Below are 16,088 nucleotides of genomic sequence, written 5' to 3'. Positions count from 1 at the left end.
GTACACAACACCGAAAGAAGGCTGAGGAGCTGCTTGGTAAAGAAGCTGTACAATTTCCTTTTTAGGAAATAAAAATACTTGTTCTGTCAGATATTTTCACGTTTCCTCTGACCTAAAGGTAGGTTTATTCACATATTATCTCCCGCTATGACAATATTCTGACTAAATCTGCTGTTCGTGGTCGTAATAGGATGCACTGTCACTGACTAAAAATGACGAGTTAAACTTGGTGCTAAAAGTTGATAATTTCAAACGATAAAGGAGTTAAAGATACCTATTTAAAGTCGGTTTGTTAGCTATCTCGACTAGTAATTATTTAAAGCAAAATGTAAGTTTTTCATAGTGGTTTATCCCTTACCACCCATTGGAAGTCCAAAAATGAGTTATTACCTGCACACCTGTATCTAATGTCCTAATTATTACAGCAGGTGAATCACATGTAGACTGCACTCACCAATACAAATTATGATAGTTCAGTGTCTTTTGTTCTATAGTGTTAGTTATTATAGTGATATAGAGGAATTCTGTTTAAAAAAGATTTCTGGATGATATTTTGTTTACTTAAATTAGATTGCTCAGGTAAGTTCAGGTGAGATTTGTGCTGCAGTGACTGTTGCTAGGGGCAGTGAGGAAACTTACCATGACAGCCTTTCACTTAGTTGAGTTGCTCGTTCTAATAAGATGTCTTTAACCTCAAGAGTTCATTCAACCTGACTCCTTTCCTTTCATTTTCAACCTGAAGGACGGGAAACAGATATGATTATCAAATTGTTGCATTATTTCTTTATTTTAAGATCACAAAGTGATAAGCTAAAACTTAATGCAACATCAGTTCTCTAATATTTATCATGTTGAGAAATATCTTGAATAGCAACAATAACATTACTACATAATCATAATTTCAGACATTGCGTAAACTTTAAATAGTTTCTTTATTTTAGAGTTCACACAGATTATTATTTTTCCTCTGAGTTCTACTTTTTATTCAACCTTTTTAAAAAAGGAATGTACCTAAACAAACCTTTAAGTCCGAGCTCTTAACACTGAATGAATCTGCTTTTGTTCACCAGAAGATGGCGCAGTGGAACCAGCTTCAGATGCTGTACTGCAAGTACCTGGAGCAGGTGGACCAGCTTTACGATGACTCGTTCCCCATGGACATCAGGCAATACCTGAGCAAGTAGATGGAGAGCATCGACTGGTGAGAGGGGTTTTTTGTAAAGTAGAACAAAAGTTTTTACTTTACAAGAATAGAGATCAGAGCCTCATTTGTCTTGTGCTCCGTGCCTCTTCAGGGACACAGTGGCGATGCAGGATTCCTTAGCCACAGTTCAGTTCCACGACCTCCTGGCTCAGCTCGACGACCAACATAGCCGCTTCGCCCTGGAAAACAACTTCCTGCTACAACACAACATCCGCAAGATTAAGAGGAACCTGCAGGTTAGAACATTTATAATACCCCCTGTCATGTAATGGTCACATTTTGACAGAACTTATCCATCTCTCGACTGGGCGTTACCAGACACGTTCCTCAAGACGTTTACTGTTGAATGTTCCTCGAGTCAGATCGGAACTGGGAAAATCTGCTTTTTCTTATTCTGCACCGGACTCATGGAACAACATACAGCATCTTCTTGAGGGAAATGAACTCTTACCTTTTGGGCATTTTAGAAACCTGATTTTAAGCCTCCCAACCTCTGTTTGTAACTGTTTTACATAAGTGTGTTTTTTTATTGCAGTTTTGTACTCGCTTAATTATCTTAGTACATTTTAGCCTTTTGTAGACTGATTTTAGCAGTCTTGTATTATCTGTCCCCTGTTTTTATTTTTGATTTAATGTCTGTTTTAAATGATTTCTGTAGTTACTCGATGTCATTGTAAATGAGGGTTGCCCCTCAATGATCTTTCGAGTATAAATAAAGGTTGAATGAATATCAGTGAGTAAAATATTCAAAGCACATAAGTAAATGTTAACTGGATGCCGACCCTCCTGTCGGATTACGTGAGCTATGAGCTCTGGAGTCGCCACATTAACGATGTCAAACGGACCGAACCTGGAGCGCCAGATGGGCCCGTACAATCTCTTCTGTACATCCTAGAAAAACCAAGTCAGTGTGTAGAATGAAAAGTGTAAACTTAAGTAGAAGTAACAACATCTCTACAATGTGTAAATGAATGAATTTACCAGAAACATGTGCAGGGAAGAGAAATACTTTTACACTTTTAAAAACACAGTTATTCTACCTGCCAAGTCTCCTGATATAAAACATATCAGGAAAAATTATTTAGAATTTTTTTAACCCTTAAACTAATTGAATCAATATTTCACTACATTAAAATCTATACTATTTCTAGTTTTACTACTACCAAATATTAAACTAAAAGTAACTTTATGTGATAATTACACTGAGCGGAGATCAGAGAGTCAGTCTGAGCAGTTAATAAAATCAATTACTTTTTAATAATTCAACTGAAATCATTCTCTGTGAAAAAGCCCACAAACTAGTCAGAGAAAACAAAGGCTGCTTTCGTTCTTGCTGACAGTGAAGTTTCATTTGGGTGTTGTTTTTTCAGCGTACAAACTGAAATAATGGACCACTTCAGAGTTTACAACAAGTTAAAGTGAATAGAGTTCAGTAGAGATGGAAATGTACCTGCAGTAAGTGGCTCCTGTCCACATATCCTTTGACAAATAACCAGTATAAAGTTGTGGGTAAACTTGGCCCCGGCAGGTCATCATAAAAAGACAAAGGATTGTTTTTAGACGATCGACGAGTGTGTCTGCTTCATCTATCAATGTGACAGACTTTAGATTAGACTACAGACTTTCATACATAAATCCCCTGCAGTGAGCTTCTGGTACTGGACAAAATCCTGCTATAGATACGTGTGTGTGTGTGTGTGTGTGTGTGTGTGTGTGTGTGTGTGTGTGTGTGTGTGTGTGTGTGTGTGTGTGTGTGTGTGTCTGTGTGCGTGTGCGTGTGCGTGTGCGTGTGTGTCTGTGTGTCTGTGTGTGTGTGTGTGTGTGTGTGTGTGTGCGTGTGCGTGCGCGTGCGCGTGCGTGTCTGTGTGTGTGTGTGTGTGTCTGTGTCTGTGTGTGTGTGTGTGTGTGTGTGTGTGTGTGTGTGCGTGTGTGTGCGTGCGTGTGCGTGTGTGTGCGTGTGTGTGTGTGTGTGTGTGTCGATAGTAAAAGAAAGAAAATCTAAAATGTTTTGATTATAATATAAAGTGTTTGAAGCTTTTATTTTAAATGTGTTTTTACTAAGTGTAAATCTGCCAGATTCTCCATCTTTACACTGTTTGTTGTGTCTATACTGCCCCCAATGGACAAAATGTGGAACTACATTTGTGTTTTAAAAAAAAAAACTGTCTTATTAAAAGACAGAAACCTTCGGCTGGATCCCCGGCTCATGATGAAACAGCCTTCACAGGTCTAGACTGCGCCGGGCTTGGAAAGAGATAGGGGGAGAGATGGGATAAGATGCAGGAAGAGGGATAGAGAGCAAGGGGGTGGGGGGAGGTAGACCGTCCATCAGCAATCCGGTGGGGAGGGGAGGGTGTGTGTGTGTGTGTGGGGGGGGGGGGGGGGGGGGGGGGGGGGGGGGGGGGGGAGCGTAGTTAGCTCATATATGTATTGAAAAATGAAGCATTAGCTATTCTGTCGACAATCAAAGGTATTTAATTTAATTTATCTACAAATGGTTCGTACACTGTCTCCATCGATCCCGAACGGAAGTGGGGAAATATTGGATGTTAAATGAAACAGCATAGTTTGGCTGCCATCTAGTGGACATGATTAGTAACTACAGTCAAACTATAGAGATAATGAGTTTGTTTATGATTATTTCCTGATGTTTGTTGCTGTTTTTGTTGTTGTAGGCCATGTCCCTTGTTGTCATCTCTAACGTCTGTCAGCTGCCCAGCGGCTGGGCCTCCATCCTCTGGTACGACATGCTGACCTCCGAGCCCAGGGTACATAACCAGGACTCTCATTGATGATTACAGATGTTTACTTATCACAAATATCAAAGATACAATTAGGTGATATCTTAATGATTTAAACAAGTTTCACAGCTGCCACCTTAAATTCATAAACAGACCATGAATACAATCTAAATGTTGACGCGTGTATAGCTGTTTTACGGTTTGCCTTTTGAGTATATTTTGATGCCTGTGCTTTTTATATGAAGTAAGGTTTTGAATAAAGGTCTTCTATTCGTAACAGAGTATCTTTAACTGAAGTTTTAAACCAAATGGTTTGACTTTTTGTGTTTCCATCTCTTCTTCTTTCCTCTCCTCTCCCTCAGAATCTGAAGTTCTTCCTCAGCCCTCTGCAGGCCAAGTGGTCTCAGCTGTCCGAGGTCCTCAGCTGGCAGTTCTCCTCCGTCACCGAACGAGGCCTGAACCAGGAGCAGCTCAACATGCTGGCTGACAAACTGCTCGGTAGAAATTTTTTTTTTTTTTTTTTTTTTTAACAGTTTTGTTTATTAAATTTTTGTACACAAAGAGGCAATAGGTTCACAGTATTTGTGAGTGACAGTGTTGCAAGGTTAACATCAACAAACAAAAACAAACAACATTTGACCAGGGTGGTCAGTCTGGTCACACTATGGATCACGGCTGTTAGTATACATAACAATCTCAGTCCTTAAAGCAGAGTCGAAGAGGGAAGACAAAAAAGAAACAATAAATAGATACATCAATACAATAATTACAAGGCTTAATTGACAAAGAGGTAGCAGCAGGACAGAGCAGGATCTTATCCAGAAACAAGTGGGAAAATAATCTTTTCTGCATAAACAAGGAAGGGGCCCCACAGTTCTCTGAATTTGCAGGCGTCTGGTGACATTTCTCACAGGACGGCTCAACTGTGTCATACATCTTGGAGAGTCTAATCTTAGTCCAGTGAGTGCGGTGAACCACGCCTGGCACAGATAGATGAGGTATGCACCCGCTTAAGAATATCCCCCCAGAGCTCGTCCGAAATGCCCTCCCCCAGTTCCTCCTCCCAGAGAACCTTCACAATATTCAAAGAGGTTGAGGATAGGGTTTGAATCTGACTATAAATATGTGAAATCATACCTCTTCTCATGATTGGGACTTGAATAAAGAGAGTATCTAGGGTTGTATCGGCAGGCAGGTTTGGAAATTGGGCATATGTATTGCGAGCAAAACTACGAGCTTGTAGGTATCGGAAAAAGTGACTCTTAGGAATAGAAAACAGTTCCTGGAGTTGTTGAAAAGATGCAAATACATTATTGATGTATAAATCTCTAAACCGTTTAATGCCAAGATTGGACCAAATCGCAAAAGCACCATCAGATATGGAGGGAGGGAAAGAAATAGTTTTCTTTAACAGATAAACACCTGCAGGACTTTCAAACAGGCCTTTAACTTTTTTTATCTTCAGGAGCCAAAGCAAAGAGAAACCCAGAGGGACAAATTCCCTGGACCAAGTTCTGCAAGGTGAGCCCTATTCAGCCTGAGATTTAAGATCGTCAACATCTGTGATACTTTTCGATACCACAAGTTAAAAATGAATAAAATCTGTTATTTCAATATGATTGAAAGTTTGGAAAAGTACTAAAGCTGTCCAAAAACTTAGATCTTCAGTCTTATTTTAACCAAAAGCTGCAATAAGAGAAACATGTACAGGTTAGCAGATACTATTGGAGTCTTTTTGGTGCATCATAAAGTTAAAACTACATCTTCTCTTTGAACTGAATGTATTTGTCTGTAAGCAGAGTGCGAACGAGAAAGCGTATTCCTTCTGGTTGTGGATCGAAGGAATCCTGGATGTGATTAAAAGACACCTGCTTTCCCTTTGGAACGACGGGTGAGTGCTGCCGTCTTTCTTCAGTGTGAAGATTACACTTTTCTGAGATGTGCGGAGAGGATGTTAGAGTTTTCTGTGTGTGTGTGTGTGTGTGTGTGTGTGTGTGTGTGTGTGTGTGTGTGTGTGTGTGTGTGTGTGTGTGTGTGTGTGTGTGTGTGTGTGTGTGTGTGTGTGTGTGTGTGTGTGTGTGTGTGTGTGTGTGTGTGCAGCTCCATCATGGGCTTCATCAGTAAGGAGAGGGAGAAGGCTCTGCTCAGTGATAAGTGTCCCGGGACCTTCCTGCTCAGGTTCAGTGAGAGCAGCAGAGAGGGAGCCATCACCTTTACCTGGATGGAATACGACCTCTGCAGTGAGTGAAGGACTGATGCTGTTCATGTCTTATGTAAAGGAAGAATGTGAGACTCTTTGATCCAGTAGATATCTCCCTTTAGCACCAGCATTGAATCTGTGTTTATTTGACTTTTAGCTCAGGAGCCCATGGATGTGGAGAACAATCCAGAGAGGAGCAGCTACATGAAGACAGAGCTCATTTCTGTCTCTGAAGTGTGAGCAGAGAATGTCACTTTTTAAACACAAAATATGTTATTGGTAATGCATTGAGCAGATTTAACTTGGATTTGCTTTCTGTTCAGACATCTGTCCAGACTGCAGGACAACATGTTGCCCATGTCTCCTGATGACTACAGGGCTTTGTCACAGTTAGTCGGCCCCAGAGACATTGATGCTGTGGTGAGTATTTTGATAAGCTGCTGAACCAGCTTCTGTGAGCACCTCTTTAAATACTGCTGTTGACAGTCTGCACAGGGTTTTTTTTTTACAGGTGAAGATTTCTGTTAATTCATCACCTGTAAAGAAACAACACCTCAGATGATTGTAGACGAGTAAACTGCATGATATGTCCATCTGAGATGAACCGGTAGATGTGTAGAAATTTAAACCCGGCTTTACTCTGTCTGTATTTATCTGTTATTTTGTCCTTATTGATCTTAAATGCAGTTGCTTCAAGTATTGTCGTGTCGCAAACCAGTAACCAAAGCTTAAATTTGGAGATGTTTTTATGGGGTTTGGCCAGTAATGGGAGCTAAGTTTTGCTGTGTGTTTTTTCTTCCTCTTGCTCTGCTCAGACCAACAATCTGCTTGGATTTGAAGAGCTTGATGTTCAGGTAGAGGCAGCCTCAGTTTGTTGCTCTACACTGAATAGTGCATCAGCTTAAGTGTCATGTTGTTGCATGCATGACATCTAACATACAGAGAAAGAAATATTAATCAGAAAGTATAAAAATCTAAACATGTACTCCAGTTGCATGAATTTAACTGTTCTACATGCAAAGGCGTGAATTTAAGTCGTTTTCACATCTGCACTCCTGAAAATATCTAGATCATTTCAGGACAACTGCTCCGGAGATTCTCCTGGTCTGGTTGTTCACATATCCACCTCACAGCTGGGGACTACAACTGTCAGACAGGAGGGGGGGCGGCGAGGGGTCTCCTGAGGTATACGATGCTATAATGAGAATATTTGTCTTTATATCAATGCTACGTGTAGTTGAACAGAATCACAATCTGAACTAAAGAGTGGAGAAGAACATACTGGAGAACAGGAAACATAATGCAGCAGGTTCATTAGAGCACGGAGATGGTAGAGGTGGCGTGCAGACAGTCTGTGGTCGAGCAGCAGTCACAGGATATAAACGTCAGTCCCCCTCCCATTGGCCCGAGGTGAATATTCCAGATAATATTCTGCTGCGTTCTCACATCAGCTCACTCTGACTAACTGTTGAAAAGAATACTACAGTAGGGTTCTGGCAGGAGAAACTCTGGGTGAAGTCCAAATGAAGAATTTGTGCGTTTGCATTCACACATACAGCTCCTCCTGCAAATATCAGGAGTTTTCTGCAAGTGTGAAACCCCTTTAGTCTGTCTTTTAAAGGGGTCTGTCTAAGACAGACTAAGACAGAATAACCTGTCCTCTGATTGTAAGCAACACTCTCTTTTCTTTTTCCTTTTCTGAAGAAAGCAAATCAATTCTGCTCTGCTTTTCTTCTTTCTGAGTGCAGACTTGGAGTGAGACCAAAACTGTCAACTGAGAAGTTTCTTCATTTCATCCAAGTCTTCTTTCTGTACTCTCTTTCAGTGTCTTTGTTTCGTCAGTGGTTGAACTCTGATGATCATTTTATCTGCTCTTAGAGGTGTGGTAAAGACCCTCACTACTTTTAAGTTAGATACAGGTCAGTGCAGTAACCAGTCACCTTCTAGACACATTTGAGTGATTACATTCACTCTGCTTGGAAGTCAAAGAATTTATATTTTTGCCCGATAATTACGAGGCAGAAAAGGCTTAAAAAGACATGGATTCAAAACAAAAACCCTTATCTGCCAGCTGTGTTTTATTTAGTTATAGTAGTTTACAGCTTTCATTGTCTGTTTTCTTTGATTTTGAGGAAACTTGTTTATTGTAGTCTTTAATTATCTACCACTAATAAGAAAATAAGAAAAATATATTGCCTAATATGTCATGGGAACACAATCTGCTTTCTTCCTCAGTAGTGAAATGCTCCAACGTACACAAGAATATGCAATCAATGAAGTTACACTTCAGATTCTTTGAGAGACTAACATGCATGTGTAATTAACAGACAATGGATTTTAGTTAACATAAGCAGTAAACAGTTGCTTTATAATTAAAAAAAATATTTTTTTTAAAAAGCATTAAAAAAAATATGTTATCTGTGATTAAGTCAAGTCATATTTATTTATAAAGAAATAAAACAAAGAAAGCAGTTTGAATTTGTTGTATCTAGAACAAGAAAGGTGAAAAGGAAAAATCCAAATGCAGTAATTCACAGAGTGACCACAGGAGGGCGCAGTTTCACCTTTAAACTCCATCTTTACACATTAGTATCTCAAACTAACTTCGGAGCTTCAGTACAAAGTTTTCACTCATCCCGTGTCTTCATTTATCTGCTTCTTAGACACTTTGGAGAACGAGAGGGAAAGGAAGAGAGAAACTGGAGGTAAACATCATTAAGCAGTGAATTTATCTGTGGGTAAGAATTCAGTCAGTGTCCTAAAGACCGGAAAACAGGTTAGCTTCGTCCCCTGCTAACGAATGCAGTTAGTTACCATGGTGACCCGAGTTTGACTTCGTCATGTTGCTTGGTTACCAAGAGTTCAAAGTTTAAAAAAACATAAAAACAAGTAAATTACATTAAGAAATATGTTTTATCAATAAAACATTTGATTTTTGACTTAGTCTTGTTTATGTGTCCTCTTATTTATAACTTTTTCATTTCTTCCATAGAAACTTTCCGCGACACTTCCGGTCGAAGCTTCCGGTAATCACGCCCAGGTGTGTTCAGGTGTGTTCAGGTGTTCTCAGGTGTGTATATCATTGTTTCGACCAGGTAAGCGGTGCGGACCGCGGGCAGTCTGGCTGTCGAACAAAGCGGTGGAAGAAGAAGGAGCCGGGGAAGGAAAGATGAAGTCTAGATACTCAGTGAGTCATTCAAAGTTTTGTGTGAAAAGACACAAAATAGAAACACGTGAGGCTGTATGCCAATGCTAACACGTGGGCTAATGCTCATGCTAAATGTTTGTTAAGCGGAAACATCATCAAAGTAAGATGATGATAACATTTATCAATATTATGAAGGTAACTTTTGAACTTGTTTTCTCCTGTTAAACTAATTGTTTAAACACCGGGTAAAAGTAAAGCCACTTTTAAAACAAAACTTATAATTTAAACTAATATTAGATTGAAGAGTTGAAATAAAACAATAACCTCAATTTAAGTTTATTGACTAATATGTAAATTAGTTAATCCGAGGTCAAATGAATTTCTAAACATTACTGTTCACAGAGCTCAGAGATTAAATGTTCATCTTGATAAAGTAATATGAATAAACTTCATTTATTTAATTTAAAATGTAAAATCTCTTAATCCAGCTTTCTGTGTTTAATTTACTCAAAGAAACAGCAGTCTGATTAATTTATTAAGTGCAGTAACCAACAACTAACCACCAGAGGGCGCCCTCTCTATATAAAGTGATTTATAAACGATATAATGTATTTATTTTAAACCTTTAACTTTAATTAGAGTTTTTGTTCTTGTGACAGTTAATGTATGGTAAAGATGTTTCTTAAGACATTATACTTAATGTTTCTATATTATATTCTACATTTAAACTTTGAATTTAAGTTTGCTTTCAGTCTCATACAAAAGCCTTAAAGTGAAGTTAAACACAGATAATTTACAGTGAATGATGAAACTCAGGTTTATTCCAATCATCACAATGTTGTATAATCACAAACATTCTGAGTTTTATTAACTTGATGAACTAAAATGAGTTTTTCTTCTCCAACAGGAACACCTGTCGACGTCTTCCAGGAGGATCCCGCGTCAGTGGCCGTCTTCTTGCTCAGGTAGGAGACTCAATGCTTTCTTAATGTTGTTTTATTATGTTCCAGGTTTTAGGTCTTTATAGATGTTTAGACTCAGTTATTTTAATAATTTCATCCTTTTTGTAGTGGAGGAACATCAGGTGTTTAATTAAATAAGGATAATAAAAATGTAGTATTTCATTAAACACCTGATGATCATCCACTCCAAAAAGGATGAAATGATTAAAATAACTGAGTCTAAACATCTATACGACCTAAACCTGGAACATAATAAAACAACATTAAGAAAGCATTGAGCTCCTACCCAATCTGGACGTCTGTGACGCCTTATTGTATTGTGCTGATGTATAGAAAAAACACAGTTCATGTCTGTTCAATATTTTATTGTAATAAAACTACTGCTGTGTTCATTCTGCATCATAGTGACTTCTGTACCTTTGGAGGAGAGAGATGTGTTACATCTGTGATCAGGTTCTGGTTATCTGCCAGCTGTGTTTTATTTATAGTAGTTTACAGCTTTCATGTCTGTTTGAGGAAACTTGTTTATTGTAGTCTTTAATTACATTAAATTTTATAATAAAATATTCAAACAAGGTCACAGCTGTGTGTGACAAAGGAGGAAACAACTACAACAAAACTTTAGGAATTAAAGATGCTGACAACACAAACATGAGACAAATTAAGAGTTTAACATTTTATTTATTATGAAAGTGGCAAAGAGAAAACAGACAATAAAACTTTAAATCTATAAAGAAAACTGCACAGAAAAGCTACAAGTTAGTTAACAGGTAAACTTTAATCCAAAGAAAATCCTTCCAGCTGCAGCACAGATCAGAGTTCTCAGAGCGAGGAAACACCTGGAATATCAGACACAAGAAACAAAGACATCAGGGTTTAAAGTTCAGTTCAGGTTGCATCTATGGGTCATTTACAGCTAGGATTGTACAATACGTGAAAAGTAAACGGGCCATTCTGATACTAATTTTTAATCATTTAATTAGGTCAAGAGAATCGCTACATCTACATCAAGGAGAGTTAAGATTAAAATTTTAAAGAATATGACTGACTCAAACAGTTAAAATAAAAACAATAACCAAGAAAAATACTCACCAGATGTTGAAGCAGGTGAGGCAGCGTGGTGTAGCATACATGTTAACAGCTCTTCATCTTGTTTTGGTCAGGCTGCCCCTAAAAGTGTTTTAAACAAAAAACACATCACACTTAGTTGAAACGTACCAAATGTTTGTTATTGTACAGTGTCTGGAGATAACTTTCCTTGTGATTTGGAGATGAGTGAATAAAAATGGACTGATGAATGAAAGTTAATATTAAGCAATAAGCATGTTTCCTAATAGAAAATCATTAACATTAAACAAGACGATTGAACAAACTTAAAACAGTTTCTATTTTTAATTAAAATGCAAATCAAACATTTTTAACATTCTCTCTGTAGAGCTGCTGGTTGAGTGTGTGAAGAACAAAGACTTAAAGAAGGTGAGTGACAGTTTCAGACCTTCACACCGCACCACCCGAAGGGAGCCGCCGCACCACCTGAAGGGAGCCACCGCACCTGGAGGAGGGAGCCACCGCCGCACCTGAAGGAGGGAGCCGCCACCGCACCTGGAGGAGGGAGCCACCGCCGCACCTGAAGGAGGGAGCCGCCGCCGCACCTGAAGGAGGGAGCCGCCGCCGCACCTGAAGGGAGCCACCGCACCAGAAGGGAACCGCCGGACCTGAAGGAGGGAGCCGCCGCCGCACCTGAAGGAGGGAGCCGCCGCCGCACCTGAAGGGAGCCACCGCACCAGAAGGGAACCGCCGGACCTGAAGGAGGGAGCCACCGCACCACCTGAAGGGAGCCGACCTCACGTCACTCGACTCGTCCGGCTGCAGGTGACGTCATCACGCTGCCAGTGCAGGAAGTAAAGAGATGGTCCTCTACATCCTCCACAGGTGTGTGTACAGTCCTCCACCTGTTTGGTGCACGTAGGTTGACAGTCAGACAAACTCCTCTTTTCATTTATTCACCAGATTGAAGAAGGAGTGAAAACTACAAGACACAAGAACATTTAGTTTAGTCATTACCAAAGTTCTACAATAAACAATAAACTAATACAGGACAAAAGAAAGCTTAGTTGTTACTAATGCTAAGCTACATGCTAATGCTAAGCCACATGTTATGTTACATCAATCAGATGCAATACGCAACAAATTATAACAAGGCTAATGTTAAGCTACATGCTAAACCTTAACTTAAGTAAAGTGAAGGAACTTACATTTCTGTTGCTGCCTGCTGTGTGCAGTCTTGAAGATTAAAGAAGGAACCCTCAACTTCCTGCTTCCTTTATAGGCAGGGCACTTCCTGTTTGAACAGTCACTTCCTGTAGCAGTACCTTTACCTGTACCTTTAAGAGTATACCAAATAACCAGATGTAGCTCATTAAAAGAATCCTTAGTAGTTGTTTTATTTACCATTAATGAATGTATGTGGGTTCTTTTCATCATAGGTATGTATGTAGTTTTATTCAAAATAGGAATATGTAGTTTTTTTCTTTCTGTATTCTAGTGTTTGAATAAATGGGAAACTTTCAATGACAGGCTTGTAAAACAATAAGTCAGTTCAATCAATCTTTATTTTGTAGAGCGCCAACTCAATACAAATGTTATCTCAAGACACTTTACTAAAAGCAGGTAAGAGAGAGTCTTGTCTGGGTTAAAGGCAGGGTTGATCATTTTCTAAAAGTAGTATTCCCTCAGTGCTCCGTCTGCACCCAGAAGCAGACCTCAGCTCATTGCTTTCATTGTCAGGACCAAAAGACAATTTCAACCACAATCTTAAAAAGTGGATCTGGAGAAAATCACCAACCCTGCCTTTTAAGTAGTTTTTAGTCGTTACAGAAAAACTGCAGTAAGTACAGATTATATTTGTGCTTGAAAACATCTAACATTGAACTGAAACCATGAGGTTTTTAAAATGCTAAACACTTTATTTAAATGTTAACGGAGTGTAGATGATGATGCTGTGTCTGTATCTGTGCTCTGATCTCTGTTCGGTCTATATGTGATGATATATGTGCCATCATAAACACAAGACACCAAAAGAAGCAGCAGACACCGTTGATGTCTGTTCCTCGGGTGATGTTGTCTCTCTCTCTCTCTCTTCTGTTGACCAGGGGGGAGACGGTCCTTCACCGAGCTGCGTCCCTGTGTCAAAGAACTATCTGTCATTATCTGGTCCAAGCAGGAGCCTCGCTCATCAAGACAGACCTACAGGTACAGTTCAGCTCGCACCCAAAACACACGCTAACCTGCAGGTTTTTAAATGGATATCTGCGTCCAGTTCTCACCATCAGTGCAGTCTATGTGTGTTCGCCTCAAACCGACATCTCCTCTCATTTTGTTCACATTTCCATGGAGGTTTGGAGCCTCACTGGCTGGACTCAGCAATGACCTAGATCCAGAGAGAGGAGAGGCAGACAGTGACATTTCTACATAAATAGTTTCTTTTATCATATATTTATTCACATATCATGTAAACAGTGTCTCTAGTGACTTCACTGATGCTCCTTTTAACTTTGAACCATATTATCCTAATATATGATTGACCATATGTATATATAATAAATAAAATATTATGTCATGAACAATGGACCATTAATGAATTTAGGTTAGTATGTCATTAAAAAAAAAAAGTTATTAAGTAAATTATAGTAAGTACATTATATTTAGTACATTATATTTAGTAAGTTAAGTAAGTTTCATCCAACACACAAATCAAAGAAAACGGACAATACAACTTTAAACTAAATCTATAACTAAACAAAACTACAGCTGAAAGATAAAAACAACAAACATTAAAGACTAGACAACAGCTAAAAGGTAAATAAAACAACAGCTAACAAGTAACCAAGACAACAGCTAAAAGGTAAATAAAACAACAGCTAACAAGTAACCAAAAAAGCTAACAGGTAAACTAAGACAACAATCTCTTCATCCAGCTTTCTGTGTTTAATTTACTCAAAGAAACAGCAGTCTGATTCATTTATTATTTAAGTGCAGTAACCAACAACTGACCACCAGAGGGCGCCCTCTCTATATAAAGTGGTTTATAAACGATATAATGCATTTATTTTAAACCTTTAACTTTAATTAGAGTCTTACATCATTGTTTGCTAAATTATTTATATTAAAGCTGCATTTTTACTTTAGACCTTTTCCTTCATTTTCCTTTTCAAACTTTTAATCAATTTAATTAGTTTATTTTCCTTTGGTTTTCTTAATGAAAATACCACAAACATTTTTATTGATTGAATTGAAATGATTAATTTCATTGAACTGCTTTTTTTGATTAGGATTAAAATATTTGATACGAGTACATTTTACAGCTCATTGAGATAGTTCAGATTAAACACATAAATTAAAAGGAAACATTTACAAGTTAAAAAGGTTGCTTTCATATGCTCATAAGTCTTCTTCACCTACCTTATGTGCTCCATTAACATTCAAACATAATATTAAGTTCATTGATAATATCACAGTCTGTGATCACAGAATATCACAGACTTTTACTTTAGGAGCATCTATGGCTCATTTACAGGATTGTACAATACGTGAAAAGTAAATGATACATTCTGATACATTACTCATTTTAAATGAACTAACTGTTTTTTTCAACTGAAAATACTTCTTACCTTTGTGAAAGAAAAGTCAAATAATATTGTTGCCACGAGCGGAGCAAATACGAGGAGGACATCAGCAACCTGTACAAACAGCTGGAAGACAAGAATAGACTAAAGTCAAAGACAAGACACAACATTAGAAGACAACCTGCTTAAAGATTCAAACTAAATACAAATACTTTCATTTTCTCAATTATTATTATTCATTTAATTATTATTACTTGATGTCCTTTTCTTGTAATAATTCACAGGATGATGAGATCAACCAACAGAGTCTGGCTGACAAACTCAAGGAGCAGAAGATGGACCAGAGGAGGTTTGTCTCTCAGCCTATGAAATACAAAAGAAATATCAAGTATTTTCATTTAAACATGGATTTCATAAGGATGATCATTTTTGCATGAACTCACTCTGACCCCACGTCCCTCCCAGGAGGAGCTGTGCCGGCTGCAAACGGAGAACCAGCTGGCCAAGGAGGAGGTGAAGGAGGTGCTGCAGGCGCTGGAGGAGCTCGCCGTCAACTACGAGCAGAAGAGCCAAGAGGTGGAGGAGAGAGATCAGACCAACCTGCAGCTGGCAGACGAGCACAAGACGGTACAGATATGTTTTAGGAGAAAGTGTTCATCTTGAGTTCTGCAGAAACATACAGACTGTTTTACATGAGTGTGAGTGTGTGTGTGTCTGTGTGTGTGTGTGTGTGTGTGTGTGTCTGGTCCTACTCTCGTAGCAGCACCAGTGATGTCTGTGAGCTGTGAGAACGGACACACACATTTATATACACACACACATCTTTCACACTCTCAACGTCTGTAACCTCCCCCTCATCCTCAGTCCTCAGAGTCAAAGGGGAACGGCTCAGCGGTGGAGGAGGAGTTCACCGTAGCTCGGCTCTACATCAGCAAGATGAAGTCTGAGGTCAAGTCTCTGGTGAACCGCAGCAAACAGCTGGAGAGCACGCAGGCCGACGCCCACACAAACATTCAGGCCAATGACAAGGAGACATGATGGAGACGAGGACATCGAGGTGAGGACACAAATCCGTTTATACATCTCCACAAAACTCTGGAGGAGCAGCTGGAGAACCAGCTCACCACAAGCAGCTCAGCCGCCTCAGAGACCAGATCCAAGACCAGCAGAGGATGATGGACGAGCTCATTCATTTACAATCATAAACT

General features: G+C 39.0%; 1 protein-coding gene and 3 long non-coding RNA genes across 4 annotated transcripts; 2 read left to right on the top strand and 2 right to left on the bottom strand.

The window, feature by feature from the left end:
• The first annotated feature begins 1,073 nt into the window (after nt 1-1,073).
• On the top strand, nt 1,074-6,255 carry LOC132959876 (signal transducer and activator of transcription 1-alpha/beta-like). The gene is given in 7 exon segments (XM_061033127.1): nt 1,074-1,201; nt 1,296-1,464; nt 3,880-3,972; nt 4,308-4,443; nt 5,411-5,466; nt 5,745-5,836; nt 6,046-6,255. Coding segments are annotated over 7 exon segments (822 nt in total). The 3' UTR covers nt 6,194-6,255.
• A 4,736-nt stretch (nt 6,256-10,991) lies between these two features.
• On the bottom strand, nt 10,992-12,591 carry LOC132959428 (uncharacterized). The gene is made up of 4 exons (XR_009666993.1): nt 12,511-12,591; nt 12,099-12,284; nt 11,348-11,425; nt 10,992-11,094 (listed from the first exon to the last, which is right to left on the bottom strand). It is a non-coding gene; the product is annotated as an uncharacterized LOC132959428 (long non-coding RNA).
• Nucleotides 12,592-13,124: 533 nt separating this feature from the next.
• Nucleotides 13,125-15,221, top strand: LOC132959433 (uncharacterized). The gene is made up of 3 exons (XR_009666997.1): nt 13,125-13,142; nt 13,408-13,507; nt 15,165-15,221. It is a non-coding gene; the product is annotated as an uncharacterized LOC132959433 (long non-coding RNA).
• LOC132959432 (uncharacterized) lies at nt 13,437-15,493 on the bottom strand. Its single transcript, XR_009666996.1, has 3 exons — nt 15,324-15,493; nt 14,926-15,024; nt 13,437-13,518 (listed from the first exon to the last, which is right to left on the bottom strand). It is a non-coding gene; the product is annotated as an uncharacterized LOC132959432 (long non-coding RNA).
• Nucleotides 15,494-16,088: the final 595 nt, after the last annotated feature.

The sequence above is a fragment of the Labrus mixtus genome, chromosome 24 (genome assembly GCF_963584025.1).
Source record: "Labrus mixtus chromosome 24, fLabMix1.1, whole genome shotgun sequence".
NCBI lineage: Eukaryota > Metazoa > Chordata > Actinopteri > Labriformes > Labridae > Labrus > Labrus mixtus.
This window is presented reverse-complemented; position numbering and strand designations above follow the sequence as displayed.